The sequence below is a fragment of the Gadus macrocephalus genome, chromosome 9, assembly GCF_031168955.1.
Source record: "Gadus macrocephalus chromosome 9, ASM3116895v1".
Taxonomy (NCBI): domain Eukaryota; kingdom Metazoa; phylum Chordata; class Actinopteri; order Gadiformes; family Gadidae; genus Gadus; species Gadus macrocephalus.
In genome coordinates, this window is record NC_082390.1 from 2,123,706 (window position 1) to 2,138,705 (window position 15,000).

The 15,000-nt window shown below is 45.6% G+C and overlaps 2 protein-coding genes across 4 annotated transcripts in view; both read right to left on the reverse strand.

The window, feature by feature from the left end:
* The window catches only part of ca5a (carbonic anhydrase Va), an 11,662-nt gene extending 6,247 nt beyond the window's left edge, over nucleotides 1–5,415 (reverse strand). For 2 of the 3 annotated variants that reach the window (XR_009527174.1, XM_060060195.1), the window contains exons 1-3: nucleotides 4,883–5,415; nucleotides 1,767–1,964; nucleotides 363–481 (exon numbers count right to left, since the gene is read on the reverse strand). Coding sequence is in view for 2 of the 3 variants with exons in the window: in XM_060060195.1 (XP_059916178.1) it covers nucleotides 363–481; nucleotides 1,767–1,964; nucleotides 4,883–5,024 (459 nt within the window). In the remaining variant the exon portion in view is untranslated. Of the gene's footprint in view, nucleotides 1–362; nucleotides 482–1,766; nucleotides 1,965–2,117; nucleotides 2,398–4,882 lie in introns of those variants that run through there. The other variant, XM_060060196.1, reaches the window with a different exon arrangement.
* Nucleotides 5,416–6,917: 1,502 nt separating this feature from the next.
* The window catches only part of uba2 (ubiquitin-like modifier activating enzyme 2), a 9,214-nt gene continuing 1,131 nt past the window's right edge, over nucleotides 6,918–15,000 (reverse strand). Inside the window, exons 4-17 of the mRNA XM_060060201.1 lie at nucleotides 14,895–14,959; nucleotides 14,688–14,788; nucleotides 13,805–13,926; nucleotides 13,424–13,491; nucleotides 13,219–13,340; nucleotides 12,964–13,063; nucleotides 12,375–12,526; nucleotides 11,156–11,249; nucleotides 10,699–10,811; nucleotides 9,968–10,123; nucleotides 9,630–9,726; nucleotides 8,720–8,825; nucleotides 8,347–8,486; nucleotides 6,918–7,484 (exon numbers count right to left, since the gene is read on the reverse strand). Of these exons, the coding sequence (XP_059916184.1) occupies nucleotides 7,252–7,484; nucleotides 8,347–8,486; nucleotides 8,720–8,825; nucleotides 9,630–9,726; nucleotides 9,968–10,123; nucleotides 10,699–10,811; nucleotides 11,156–11,249; nucleotides 12,375–12,526; nucleotides 12,964–13,063; nucleotides 13,219–13,340; nucleotides 13,424–13,491; nucleotides 13,805–13,926; nucleotides 14,688–14,788; nucleotides 14,895–14,959 (1,669 nt within the window). The 3' untranslated portion in view covers nucleotides 6,918–7,251. The remainder of the gene's footprint in view (nucleotides 7,485–8,346; nucleotides 8,487–8,719; nucleotides 8,826–9,629; nucleotides 9,727–9,967; nucleotides 10,124–10,698; nucleotides 10,812–11,155; nucleotides 11,250–12,374; nucleotides 12,527–12,963; nucleotides 13,064–13,218; nucleotides 13,341–13,423; nucleotides 13,492–13,804; nucleotides 13,927–14,687; nucleotides 14,789–14,894; nucleotides 14,960–15,000) is intronic.

Here is a 15,000-nt window from a genome sequence, read left to right on the forward strand (position 1 = left end):
CACACACACACACACACACACACACACACACACACACACACACACACACACACACACACACACACACACACACACACACGTCATTTAAGGGTCAATAACGGTACAGTTGAAGTTGGAACCCTTTGGGTAAATCATCCACCGTGAATGGTTAATAATTAATTGTCATCACATTGTTGTGTTATTGTGTTTCCGGGGAATGTACTGGAAATATACCGGGGAAAAGAGATCAAACATATCTCAGGATTCAACGCAGTGATACACAACACCTGTGATGGTCAATAATGAAACCCTCCTCTTGGTACGATGGCGTTTCCCGCTGTGCTGCCCTCAGCCGGGCCAGCACTGGGGCGTCACTCGCGTACCTCCGCCGGGAACAGCTTCCTGTCCACCGTGTGCTCGGAGCCCCAGGCGTTGCTCTCGCCCCAGTGGAAGTGGAACTGACAGAGGCGGAACTGGTCTTCCAGGGGGCCCCCTTTCAATGCTGCACCAGAGACACAAGTTAAGGAAATATGGATCGATTTTGAGCCCACTTCAATTTAATCGATTTCGGACTTGTATTTTTTCCTTTTTTTTCCAGATATTGTTATAACCTGATATTAGTCCATTTGGATTTGAAACTGTTCACATCTAAGTACTTCAAAATAATATATGTTTAGAATAATTGTTGGTCGTATTCGTTATTATTCTAACATCCAGACAGCAATCAATAAATCAAATGCCCTGAAACATAAAAAATAAGGTATTTGTGGCTGTAATAAGGCCGTCCAACCAAGAGATGGGCCTACTTATAAATTGTCTGATCTTATTGATCATTGATATAAGCAGAGTTACATCGAAGCTAATGCATATACCGGGGCTCCAGGATGTAACACTGACCTAGTTAGTTTTGCACAACATAAAACCAGTAGCCGAACTATATCAGTGATAGCCCATTTACAAGGGCTAATAAATCGCCCCATAAACAGTTTACTCTGATTATTATGAAGGTCTATTAACTCAACATCAGGGACATATGAGGTGTGATAGAAGACTGTTGAGTCAGTACTGCATTACTTTAGGACACTACTTTGGTTGATTCACTGCAAAAAAATACAACTGCAAACTTCCCCAGATACTTTAGTACCGCTTTGGGTTTAAAGATTACTAGACTTTTTAGAACAGTCTGTGATTGTGTCATAAAAAGGATATTTCGATGCCTTTCATTTTTTCACTTTCCTATTTTAGCTCATTGAGGAGTACTGAAGCACAACCCAATCATTTACTCCTGCCCCATAAACTGCCTAAGCCCCTACAATAGTGTATACGGTTTGTGGTCAGAGTCACATGACATGTTAACGGTCATGTGACCACAAGTCATCAATTCCACGTGGCAGCTCACGGTGCTGGATCCACTACATCTTTATTGTTCTTATCTCGAACCCTGCGGTTTGTGAAGGGTGGGTTAACCTTTGTTAGAATGAAGTATTTTCATCCTTAGTCATCCAAAATAAATCAATCAACTATGGCGACGCTAAAGTCAATACAGCGAAATACTAAATACATAAGCTATTATCAAGTACAAATACAAATCACATTTAAAATGGAAAAAATGTACGCATCAAAAAAAGAAGTGCAAGATTTCGAATGGCTACAACAAAGAGTTCATGGAAAGACTCCAAGAAACTGGCTGCTGGCCCAACGCCACAAGCATCTGTGTCTGGAACGCTCCTCGTTTATCAGGTCACCACTGACTCAGCCGGTTAGTTTATAGAAGCAGCATCTCTTACTGGACTTGTCGGTGGTGTCGTCGTACTCCACCAGGAAGGAGTATCCGTTGTTCCAGATCTGCTGGCAGGTCTGGGGGTCGTACGCGGGGACCAGGGGCTTCAGATGGGGGTCAAACAGGCTCTTCCGAACCACAATGTCAATAGGGGACTGGCGGTCACCTCCCGGGATGGCCAAGGGCTCCTGCCACATTGGATGCACTGTGGAGAGGGAGAGAGGGGGAGGGGGGGGGGGGGGGGGGAGAGAGAGAGGGGGAGGGGGGGGGGGGGAGAGAGAGAGAGGGAGAGTTAGAGAAGACAACAAAAGGAGAATGATAAGGGAAGCAGGAAAAGAAGAAGAATGCTGACACCTACTTTTCATGCAGTGCCCTCCCGCTTCCTGCATCTTCCTAAAGCAGTCCATTTTAAAAGGATAACAATTTTTTTAAATATATTTTGTACCCAAGTTTATAACTAGAATAGACGGTCAAAAAATAACTTAAGCGCAAGTCGTAGCCCAGCTCTACCAGCCTTCCTTTCTCAAACCCTGGTCTCCGAGAAATGGCAAAAAAGGAACGAGTGAGCAATCTTAACTTCCTTCTATCACCTCCTTCTTCTCTTTCCTAAGAGGAAAATACAGAAAGGCAGAAATGTGGGCAGGCTGTGCAAAGAGTGACACACGGAATGTCCAGCCCACCCTCCTCCCTCTCCTCCTCCCTCTCCTCCTCCCTCTCTGCCTCCTCCCTCTCTGCCTCCTTCTCCTTCTCCTCCTCGTCTACCAGTGCAGCCAGCAGGGGGGGGTCGAGCCGGAATGGTGGCGGGTCATAACAATCCACCCAGACCGTGACCCGTCAGCGGCGATCCCGCCCCTCCAATAACCTCCCCGCCTTCTCCTTCAACCGTTTCTCTTTAAAAAACAAAACCCTGCGGCAATTATAAAAAAAACAGATCTATAAAAGTAGGTCAGTGTGGTCCACTTGGGAACCGATTTTTCCCGTGCTTTGATTCCGAGGTCAAGTGTGCACGACCCTGTGTTCGCAAAACACAAGGCTTCCATTTCAATGCTGCCGCAGAAAACAAACTTCAGCTAATCCCGTCAACTCTTGAGAAAAGAAAACATTAACCAAGACTGGTTTCTCTTCACTTCCTTTTATTATCCACCGGCCAAAAGAAAGGCTCCAATACGTCGTCTGACATGCATCTACCTCACTGAACAGGTCTGACTGGAAGACAACCCGATCACTATCTCAATCGAGTGGCATAGACTATTGTTCTGCATGGCTTTGTGCTAGAAAAACAAAACACATTAGTGTCCTTCAGAACCTCGCACACACACAAACACACCCACGCAGAAATGCATAGCATGCATGGCGGCTTTGTGTGGCCAGCCCTGGAGAGTCTCCCGTGTAGCGACCAAGGTTTTGGGATAATCGAATGCAAGTGGAACCATTAACAAACGGATGTTTTAACGAGTTGCAGCTGGCGTTACTTTGTACAGAAGGTACATAATAGTTGGTGAGACTGTGCATACATGGCAACACGCCCAGAAGGCACGTATAGCTGCCTGAAGTGAGCGATTACGTTCTACACATTCGGAGACCTTTGAGACGGTGACTGTGATAAACGGCTCTACAAATAAACTAGACGCGTCGAAGAAAAAAAAAAATCAGGAATTACAGATTTCTTTTATCTGTAGTTTAGTGATGAAATATATTAAATCTAGCCTCATGTAAATTGTTTCAACAGCCTGCCCAAATAATTTGTTGAAGGGTTTATAATTGCATTTGTCCTTATCAAAGAAGGAGCTTTCTTGAAAATAATCTTGTTTTCTTTCTCAATTGGCGGAAAATGAAAAACAATGTTTCATGTGGTCCCACTGCTGGCATTGCAGCAACACTGACGTGAATTTGGAGCGGGGGTGCCCAACTACTCCAACACCCACCAAAGTGATGTGACTGCAGGCTGCGACCGCAAACCGTGCAAAGCTTCACGAGATACACCCACGTCTCCATGGCTGGTAGTAAGCGGATGGAACGCAACCCCGCACACTACGGCTTTGGCTGACAATGCCACCATTGTTTGTTGGTGGCATCGTGTGTGTGTGTGTGTGTGTGTGTGTGTGTAACTCGATTTGCATGTGCGTGTCATTAGATCACGGCACCAGGCCCATGTGAGGTTCTTTTGAAATGCTTGTTCTACTTTCTAATGTCCTTCTTTAATGTTTCTTTAATCCCAAGGTGAAGCCATACACTCTGCGGCTTCAGAACAGAGTCATTTGGGTTTTGAGAGAGGGGAGCCTGCATCCTCCTTTGGTTGTTTACCAGTAGAGTTCTCCACGCTGTCTCTCCAGTCACTCAATAAAACATTTGTAAAAGAATACGTAAAGAGTAGCAGACTAGTTAGGTATACATAACCACTCTGTTTTTATTGTTCCAGCCAGAACTTGAATAACTCCTATGTACTTAATTGGTTCCACATGCCCATCGTTAAGATGGCAGCATAAAATGGTGTGCGTGTGTGCGTGCGTGCGTGTGTATGTGTGTGCGTGCATTTTTTATTGTTGTCAAGGGTGTGGTTAAGACAAGGTGGAACATGTCGGACGGGCGTGTCTGCGTTTTTGTCAAAACATGAGGAAATAACCTTTCGCTATTGTCAATGGTTCTGTATTAAACTCAATTTTTGTTAAATTCTTCCTGCCTGAGCACACATGAAGAGGATCTTGAAGAGAGATTGGACAATCATCCGTTTGGATTTCCAACAACTGATCACTTCAGATGTAGGATGCAAAGTCATGTTTATTTTTCATCACGTTAACGTACGCTTAATGTGATGTGATTAGTTTTACATCATTTTGAGGGCTCATGGTCTCTATCCAGTATTATGAAAAATCCGCTAAATTATTTCCCAGTATCACCTTGCACCCTCAACACAAATCAAAAACAGGTTGTTTGAGAAACAATCGTTTCTTAAAGTCGTTAAGATGAGCCATTTGTCTATGCAAAATGAATCCGCAGGCATGGGAGCCGTATTGCCTTTTACTTTCAGCGTTTGATGATGGACTACTAGGTAAAAGCAGATAACAACAGTGATGCACAAGTGGTGCTATTTCATAACTAGTACAAGGTTTAAACAGTACTCACTGTGTGAAAGCACATATTTGCTGGAGCATGCGGTGAGGTTACATCTTCTCACTGGGACCAGCCGCTGACCCTTGCCTTGTCTGGATAGCTGTCGATGGAGCAGCCGACCGACTGGTCGTATTATTGATGAGAGGGTCACCATATTGGTCGAGCAAAGAAAAACGCTTTTAAGGCGAGCTTTGCAAATATAAAGATTGCGCGTTTAAGTCTTCTGCGCGTTCACCTGCCTTCGAAGCAACCCTCCACTCTACACAACTTTGATCCAGCCCAGTAAAACAATAACAGTCTCCTAGCTCGTCCCTGCTATCATCTGATTGGAGGCGGACGAACGGGGCTGGCTTCTGCTTCCAAAGCGATTGATGTCATCGATTTAAAACATGGCCGCAGAATGTAAAATGGTCCTCGATAAGTTAAACAATTTGGACCCAGCACGAATTGACCTTGGCTCTGCAAACACTTTCCGAATGATACGGTGCGCCCTTACCACGCATACAGCCGCTAAACAACGCTGGAAAAGATTTACCCTGTGTTGTTTGCGTACAATGCGGATGTAATGTGGAGTAGGGGTCGCCACATGAAGAACCAATCAGCGTTTTACTTGGAGGGGCGTTAGTGATGATGTAAGCACAATACTTTCATGTGCTCCGTGCACGCGCTGCCCCTATACACACAACCCTTATTGTTTTGAACTCTTTGGCCTATCCTTGTATTCAAATATACGAACAATTAAATACATGGTCAAACTCGACTTACGCATTTTTTGATTAACCTTCGTAAACTAACCTACTAAACACGGATAAAAAAATATTATAAAGGTTTTTCTGTCATCCCATCTGCGTTTGTAAACATTGATAAGGAAGTAGGACGATACGTCACATTTCGAGTAAACGACTTCATGGCTTTTGCTCTAATACAATCAGTGAACTTTGTCATCTCCCGTGCATACAGTTAACCTCTCACCAGGGCCGGATTAACAAATCATAGGTCCCTGGGCACAAATGTCTGAAGGCCGCCGACTACTGCGTTGTGTTCAGGTGCATAGATATCACAGGACGCTGCAGGTTATGGGAGGGGGGTTAACTGTCACATTAGGCCACTATATTGTTCAGAATCATTATATTGCTGTTCTTATGACATTCGTTTTAATAATGAATTTTAAATGAATACCCTATTTAATAATACCATGTATAACTATTTTAAAGGCACCCAGTGCAACTTTCGAGGCTTAAAAATAAACATTCAATTTCTAGTCTTTTTTACACGTAGTAAGTTTCAATAACTCCATACCATTACATACCGACATTTAAGCAGCAAAGATGAGACGTCGTTGTGTGGTGAGAACTGATACAAAATCGATAACAACAATGCCGCCATTTTCTTTATTTTTTGTAACCTACAATAAATAAAGCAGGCTTCCAGTCAATGGAAAAATGGCTTCTCCCCACCGGCGATTGTTGTTGTTTACGATTTTCTATCATTTCTCACCACACAACGACGTCTCATCTTTGCTCCTTGAATGTCGATATGTAATGGTATGGAGTTATTGAAACTTACTACGTGTAAAAAAGACTAGAAATTGAATGTTTATTTTTCATTGAATGTTTACATAAAGTTGCACTGGGTGCCTTTAAGAGTACAAACATTCATAAAAAAAATAAAAATAAAAATAAGTTTCTTTCGTGTGGTGCCCCCCCACTGGCTGGGAATGGTTGGGGCCCCTGGGCACAGTGCCGTGGGCCCTAATGGTAGATCCGGCCCTGCCTCTCACGTGCGTTAGGTATGAAATATTTACATAGCTGCCCTAATTCCTAGACCTTCATCCACCTGAACGAATGGTCACAGAATCTTACAGGTATCATGCATCACGTTACATGATTCAATTCATTATTCGTTTTCTTTAGTTTAATCAATGAATTTGTAGCCTGAATCAGTCACTGCTGCTTATTTACTTAAGAAACATTTTTCAACTTTTATTGCGTATCCATGGTTGCACCAAGAAATAATGTATGAAAAAAAATAGTATCAAACAAGGGGGTTATGTTGAGAATTTTATTTGTGTACCTTACCATTGTGACACAGGAAACATTGTGACTTATGTAGCATGAGAAAAACTATGTTTATAAAAATACAAAACAAAACTGCATCAGTCTGGGACCAGAAAGTAAGAATTACAGCACAAACAGAAAAAAGAGTAGCGTATTGCAATTGTTGTTTTTTTCCTTCTTTTGTACATAGATTATATACAACCACTGTAAGAGAGATTGAACAGAATGAATACACGCGTCATGGCGGGGGACTCAAATAAAATAAAAGATTCAGAAATTGTCCGTTGGAAATTAGATTCTTGGAAAAAAGCTCAAAAATACAGTCTAGTCCAGAGCAATGATGTCGTCGTCGTCGTCATCATCTGCATCCGCTGCTTCGTGTGACTGGTTGGTCCGCGGCCTCTTGACGGAGGCCTCTCCGGTCTCGTCGTCAAGGTGCTTCCTCTTGGTGCCACTGGTTGGCACGGCAGCGGCGCTAGACGACGATGCCTCTTCCTCCTCCTCCTCCTCCTCCCCTTCAGACTCAACAATCATGACGTCGTCGACCTCTGCCGGAGCTACAGAGCAGAGGAGACATTCAGAGGATGAAGGTCATGCAGATCAATCAAGGGATCCTTCACGACAGCATACTTTACAACTTAAAACACATTTCAGATGATAGGACTTTTCTCTTCCTCCGGCGACGTTAAAATGGCCCAGGAGATTAAATATCTGAAATAAGTTTATACTGGCAACATTGGATTAGAACGGAAGCCCCAACAGTCCACTTGAAGGTGACCTCAAGGGGTTGCATGCCGATCATGGCGGCCACACAGCTGTGCCGCGTTCCAATATCCATACTAGCTATACTTAGTTTGAGTACGTAGGGCGTTCCAATTAAGATCGGGGCAAAAATAAGTCTACTGAAGGGACCCGGATGGTGTACTCAAAACGGTCAAACCGAGAAGTGGTGGATCGATGCACACTTTTCGTACTCAACGGCAGCCATCTTAGCTAGGTAGCGGGAAGAGGGCGGAGCCAGGCTGAGCCAACGTCGGCGCGTTTTCCACATAGCCTGCATTAATAGAGTCGTTTTGTAGTTCTTATAGCTTTTATAGCTGCTAGGCGTAAAGAGTTCAACGTTCAAGGCCGCGGCGGCAGTCGTGATCGTAATTCCCGGTTAGTGCACCACGGAGTATGCGATATGGAACAACACTGACATCTGAAAATCAGCGCACTTAGTGAGTGCGGACAGTGCACTAGGTTTAAGTTTACTCATGGCAGTATGGACGTTGGAACACAGCACTGGCCTCAGTGCGGTGTCAAGAGTTGCAGTAACGCGCGTCACACCCTCCTGTACCAAACCAGTCCGTCCAGTCTCCGCTCGGGTCCATAATGGCCGGGGGCGCAGCCTAATAAACGGTTCTCTTCTCTACCGACCGTTGGAGGTGGACGGCTGGGCGGAGTCCTTGTTGCCGTTGGCGATACTGCTGGCATCCTCCTGGTTACTGGGCGGAGGCGGGGCTTTATCCGGGGCGTCGCCCACCACTTCGAACTCAACATCCTTCTCTAGGTCCTCGCTGCAGGGCCGACACACACACACACACACACACACACACACACACACACAAAATCAAAAGTAGTTGAAGACAAAAGGAGAAAAACATTTTGAAGGCAACTACACCGGGGCGGTATATGTTCATTATAGACGCCGTAGGCCGAGTTTAGTGAAGAGGTCAAAGCGTGGCTGCGTCATGCCACAACAGGTATCCGTGTCAGTGTGAGCCTTCAGCGTCTGGCTGAAGATACGTACGCATGCAGGACGTTGATGAGGAGCGTGTAGTCCTGGAGAAAGTCGTCCGACTGGAGGCGGCTGCCGTTGCGGATGCCAAAGTCAGACAGAAACTTGCCGTTGTTGGCTGTGGGAAAAATAAAGAAGGTGGATGAAGTACATCAAAGCAGGGAGAGGGAAACAGCCACATCATCATCTCAATCTTAATTTAATTACTTTAAATAACTCCAACACCATAGAAATAATACTTTTATCCTCATTAAAGAATGAAAACATCATTTTTCCTGGGATTTGGGTCTCTGGTGCTCCTACACACATACAAACTTTTAAATAAGTCTGTACGTGATTTGTTTAGTCAAATATGCATTTCTGAAGTACCCCGCCTACAGACACCAAACGAGCGAGTCCGTTTCAGCGCGGACTCTTTAAGTAGGAAGCAGGCACATTTTTACCACCCACTTCCCCATCCCCCTCCAATCAGAGCCTTTTGTGGGCCAGCGGACCAGCGATTGGCCGGGCGGAGATGTTCGCACATTTCAGAAGCAGAGAGATACCGTGCTAAAACAGATGTCTGATCTGTCAGTTTGCCATGTGACAGCCTGGCAGGAAGGCCGGCGGCGCCGCCAGAGCGGCGCCGGAAGTCCGGCAGCACATTTTTATTTTATTTCTAGCGAACAGCATCAAAAACAACTTTTCTGGAACTCATATACTACGTTTAATTTTTGGGTAAACATAACACGTCAACTTCAAAACCTACAGCTGAAACCTTTCTGAAACCCTCTGCCGTGCAATAAAACAGCAGCAGCACAACCGTTCAAACCAGATGTTGGATTAATCTCCCGCTCTCGCCCATATTCAGCCTCTCACGTACCCTCTGTCCCCATAACCCACCCTACAGGGCTTTAAGAAACACCCTCGCCTTGGTCCTTACCATCGGTCTCGCCCTCCTCTGAGGAGATGAGGATGGTTCCTTTGCCGTCTTCTATGTTAACGTCTGGAGCCACCATCCCAAACCTCTCCTTGAGAATCTAAAAACAAGACAAAAACAAAAAAAGGGTCATGAAGCGAAGCGTTCTAAATATAACACGATACCGATCACAAGCTCTATGTCTGGAACCTTTTGAGCAGTGTTGACTGAAGGGCAACACTCACCGTCTCAGCGGGAACATTAATGTTTGACAATTAGTTTGTAGATTTCCTCTAGCCATGACATGGCTCGTCATATGGACGGTGTTGCAGTGAGGGGACGCTGGTGGTGGTGGTGCTCACCCGGTCTTGCAGGGCGAGGACGGTGGTCCTGAGGACGTCGAGTTTGACGGTGACCTCCGGCCGGCTGGCGCAGACGTAACAGTTGGCGCAGGGCGGGTCCAGGATGCACGGCACCAGAAGCTTCTTCCGCAGGTTGGGATGTTTGTTGAGGAAGATCTGGGAGGGAGACATTGGAACGGCTCGTTAGCAACCGTCAAACGGAAAGTTACGTTTCGTACTTAGAAGGACTCATAAGCAACTGTAAAATGTTAAATTAAGTTAAATGTAGTACTTAGAATGACTCATTAACAACAGTAAAATATTAAGTTAAGTTTAGTACTTAGAACGACTCATTAAGAACAGTAAAATGGTAAGTTAAGTTTAGTACTTAGAACGACTCATTTAGAACAGTAGAACGGTTCACTGCACAGGAGACCATCTCCAGAGAATCGCCCGACACTAGATTCAAATGGCCAACATTTCTCATGACGGCTTACGCAAAAAAATAGGCCTCTTGTGAATATCTTCCTCGTGTGACCGTGTGTCACATTTAGTGTCATGATACAACTCATCAGTTTAACCTAACCAACCACCACCACTTCATCCAGTGGCCACAGCTCAGAGACACGGCTGTCAGACAGGTACCAGGGCTACCGCGTCCACCCCATAGTCTACAGAACCCAAGGCCCTGGCGTCACAAGGCCCTGGCGTCAGGTGTACGCGGGAGGATCGGTGACGTTGGGGTCTCTCACCGTGCGGCAGGACTCCAGCTCCCCGGAGACCACCTTGAGGCCCTCCATGACGATGAGGCCGGCGATGATGGCGTTGGTGGTGGCTATGGCCGGGATGATGTTACCTGCCATCGCTACACACACACACACACACACACAGGATATTAGTCAGACCCCCGGCTGTGACATGCCCCCGGCTGTGACACAACCACACACACACGGGAACATAGAGACCACCTGCTGTAACCTGCCATAGCTGAACCCACCCCCCCCCCCCCCCCCCCCACACACACACACACACACACACACTGAGACCCCCTGCCGTTACCATGGGGGGGGGGGGGGGTTGGGTTGGCAGCCACTCTCATTCACGGTGCGTTTACGTTGTTATAACCTTCTACCAGAGCAGACCGCGCCACCGGTGCACCCCCAGCCCTCCACTGGACCCAAGAACGGAGGTACGGAGAAGCCGTCTTACACTTGATGTCGAAGCGGCTCTTCATGGTCATGCTGAAGATGTGCATGCGCAGGTTGGCCGCCGCCGTGACGAAGTCCAGGGCCGGCGCGTCGTCCTGGCAACGGCAAGAGGGAGGAGGGAGGGAAGAAGATTTAGACCCCAGGCTTTTGAGGGCAGATTATTTGTGCGTTGAGGCAAATAAAAGTGTCTTCATAAAGACGGTCCATTCATTGTTTTACTGTGATTCATTTAACCATTCATTGCCATTTTATTTAGGGGTGTGAACAACTCAAATTTTTGGGTGGTATGAACGAATAATCGATTATTCGATGTGTGCCGACAATCACAAATGCAGCCATGGATAATCGGCAAGAAATCACTTAATATCTTAAACGCAAGAAAACAACTACCTGCTAATTAGTTCCAGTCAAATTGTCTGTTCAGCCTTCAAAACAAGAGCTGGTAAATTGTAAAAGATGCATTAAACTGTAATCAGAAAACGCGGTTATAGACCCTATAGTATCTGTGGTATAAAGGCTGGGACGAATTTCTAATTATAAATATGTACACTTTATGTTGAAAGTATAGACCGTCGCGATTCCCATTGAAACGAATGGCGCGGTGATTCGGTCTTCAAAACGAGAGCCAATAAATTGATGGGATGAACTTTGAATTATAAATATGTACAATGCATAACGTTAGCTCTCTGGTTCATATCTGAGCGGACTACAATAACTCTGGTTAACAAGTCGAAGCGAAGGTCCGTCCTATTTACTGGAGTGAACAACGTTTCCGTTGCATAAGAGCCTTACGGGTGGGTAATGATTGTTCCAGGAATTAGTCAAATCCTCAGGCGTTACCAGGGAAACAAAGTTATGGCTTGTGAAAAACTTTATATTTGGATTGTAAAACATAAAAATATAAATGAAGTGACCATGGTATAAGCGGGATAATGCCCTTCGAGGTGTCCCACATTAGTTCCGTCCGTTAATTCTTGTTTATTTGAATGGGAAAAAATGTTAACTGTCCAAATGTTAAAAATCGACTTTGCCCCTCGGGAACGAATAATCTGATATTATGTCCCATCCCTAATTTTAATCCGTTCCATTTTTCATGAATTAGTTTGAAGATTACTTGATAACGACTGCATAAATGGACAATAAATAACGAAATTATAGAATATGGAAGTGCAGCACATCAATTGTTCTGCTCCACATGCTGGTGTGTAACAGGAGCTCACCTTGTCCCAGACCAGCTCGGCCCCGTCTCCCTTCTCCTGCAGCTCCGAGCGCAGGGTCTCAATGCTGTGCTGGAACAGCTGGCAGTAGCCCCACACGCCCAGCACCTGCTGGTCCTTCAGACCCACAGCCTTGACGTCCCCCTGGGGGCACCCTGGGGAGATGGACACAGTCAGGCACGCACGTTGGAAAGCAAAAACAACATTCAGTAGCTATGCATTTCAACGCCATGTAACCTGTCCAACCGGTCTACCTGTGACCACAACATGAGTTTGACTTTACCATGTAAGGAAACTAACACAGTGAGTTTGACTATACCGTGGTGAGACTAACAGATTGAGTTTGACTATACCATGTGGGGAGACTAGCAGATTGAGTTTGACTATACCATGTGGGGAGACGAACAGATTCCAAACAAATCGGATTCCCATATCCGCCGAGGGAAGACCTACCGTCTGACGATTCACTAACCCCAATGCTAAACACATCTGGGCCATTATCGAATGAAAAGCAAAACTGGACTCCTGGCAACTGTAGATCTGTGGAGAAGTGCACCACTGCCGCTAAACACTACCAATGATCAGCGGCTACCTTGGCTTTCCAGCTGATGCCAGTCCAGGGGGAGAGGGGCTTTCCTCTTCTTCCATAACTTGTCCATGGTCAGCAGGTACATGATGTCATCTTTAAAGAGCTGGAGACAAAAGGGCATGAAATGTTTGGCAAAAAATAAATCTCAACACAAAGTATAAAAGATAAATAAGCGGGTTGCCTTGTCTCCTGGTCCCCGGCGTTATGTTCAGATCACTTTCCCGCGCGGGGGGGGGGGGACACGTCTCTCTCTCTCACCTTGTTGAAGAGTTTGGCGGGGTCGTACCCCGTGGAGCGAGCCCACTCCTTGGTGGAGACGCGCTTGATGTCCCCGTCCGTCTCCGAGGCCATGGCCCGGGCCTCCGTCTCCGCAGGGTTCCCTGGAGGAGGACACAGAGAGACGGTTGGTCCCGGGGGAACCGGCCTGACCGGGAGGGCGGGGTGACGTTCACGATGGACTCACATGACGCCTCGGGGTCGGCCGTGTCCGGAGACACTTCCTGGTCGGCGTCCTCCTCTCCGAAGAGCTGACTGCGGTCGCCATGGGAACAGGACACAAGTTAAAGAAATGAGGTCGGGACAAGGTTTCGGTACGAGTGCCCCATCTTATAACAGGCTCTACCGAACGTATGTAGAGCCAGTGTTCATTTGTATGGGATGTTAATAACTATTGAATCATCGCCATTAAGAATTCGGTTGTTAACGTGATCAACTACAGTTTAAGGAAAAGGCATGAAAGCAAACTGCATTTGGTACAGCCATGTTTACTATCAATCAATTCATTAGGAAGGCTTTCCAGACATACTTGTCTCCAAATATGAATCCAGAAGCGAGGTGGTCTTACTTGAAGAGGTACTTGGCCCAGACAATGCAATGGATGGGCTCCGAAGGAGTGTTTCTAATGGTGCAGCCAGGGAAAGTCTTCTGGGTGGGTTTCGGCTGGCACTCGTAGCACTCGGTGAGTCCCTGTGGTAACATTATGATTAGGATTTAATCAACATACAAAAAGGTACAATTCCTAGCAATGCTGAATAGTGGTCATTTTCATTGGGGTCACAATGGTTTCTTTGTAAGAACCTGTAAAAGGTCCTAGCTGCAGATATGCTCACTTCATTAATTAAAGGCAAAAAGGCATAAAGACGTTATCTAAGGTCAAATATCTGGGTCACATCATAAGGGACGACCTCAGTGATGATGATGATGTTCAGAGACAATACTGTAAATTATATGCACAAGCTAACATGTTGTCACGAAAATTTCATATGTGTACTGATGATGTTAAGATTGCCCTTTTTAAAGCTTATTGTACTCCACTGTATTCTGATCCCACTTGTGGTGCAGAATGCAGATACAGTAAAAGTAAATATAACAAATTGAGAGTGGTGTATAATGATGCTCTAAGTATTCTGCTGATGACCAAGGTGCACAAGTGCCAGTCAACAGTTTGTAAAAAGTGGTGTTCCCACTTTAAATGCATTGCTCAGGAATCTGATGTACAGTTTTATGATGAGAAAAAAATGAAATCATAATGACTTTAACCATGCCTAAGATAAGCAGCATCAGATACACTTCCGGTCTCTGGAAGCATTGGAGAGAGTGTCTGTATGTTTTTTAGTTGCGTTTCTTATTTGTTTGTTGTTGTATTGTCTTTTGTATTGTCTTGTATATGGACCTATATGCGTCTGAAATAAAGATAAATAATAATAACTCCAACACCAATGAATTACCTTCTTGATGACTGTGACCTGGCCAAGGTAGCCCGCAGTGCCGCTCTCAATCAGAGGAATGTCAGCCGCCAAACACATCCTGTTCACATGGTTACGGGCAGCTGGGAAGAGACAAGTGTTGATGAGGTTGTGTTATCCTCTCCCATCTACATCTTTAACCGCATAGGTGAGCCGTGTTGATAACCGCCAGAGCTGCGGAGCTCCTACCTCGGTTGTCCAAAGCGTTCATCACCAGCATGAAGTTCCGGAAAAACTCCACATTGTAATCAGGGCTGCAAAACAGACAGATGGGGTGCACCACTTGTTATGGGAA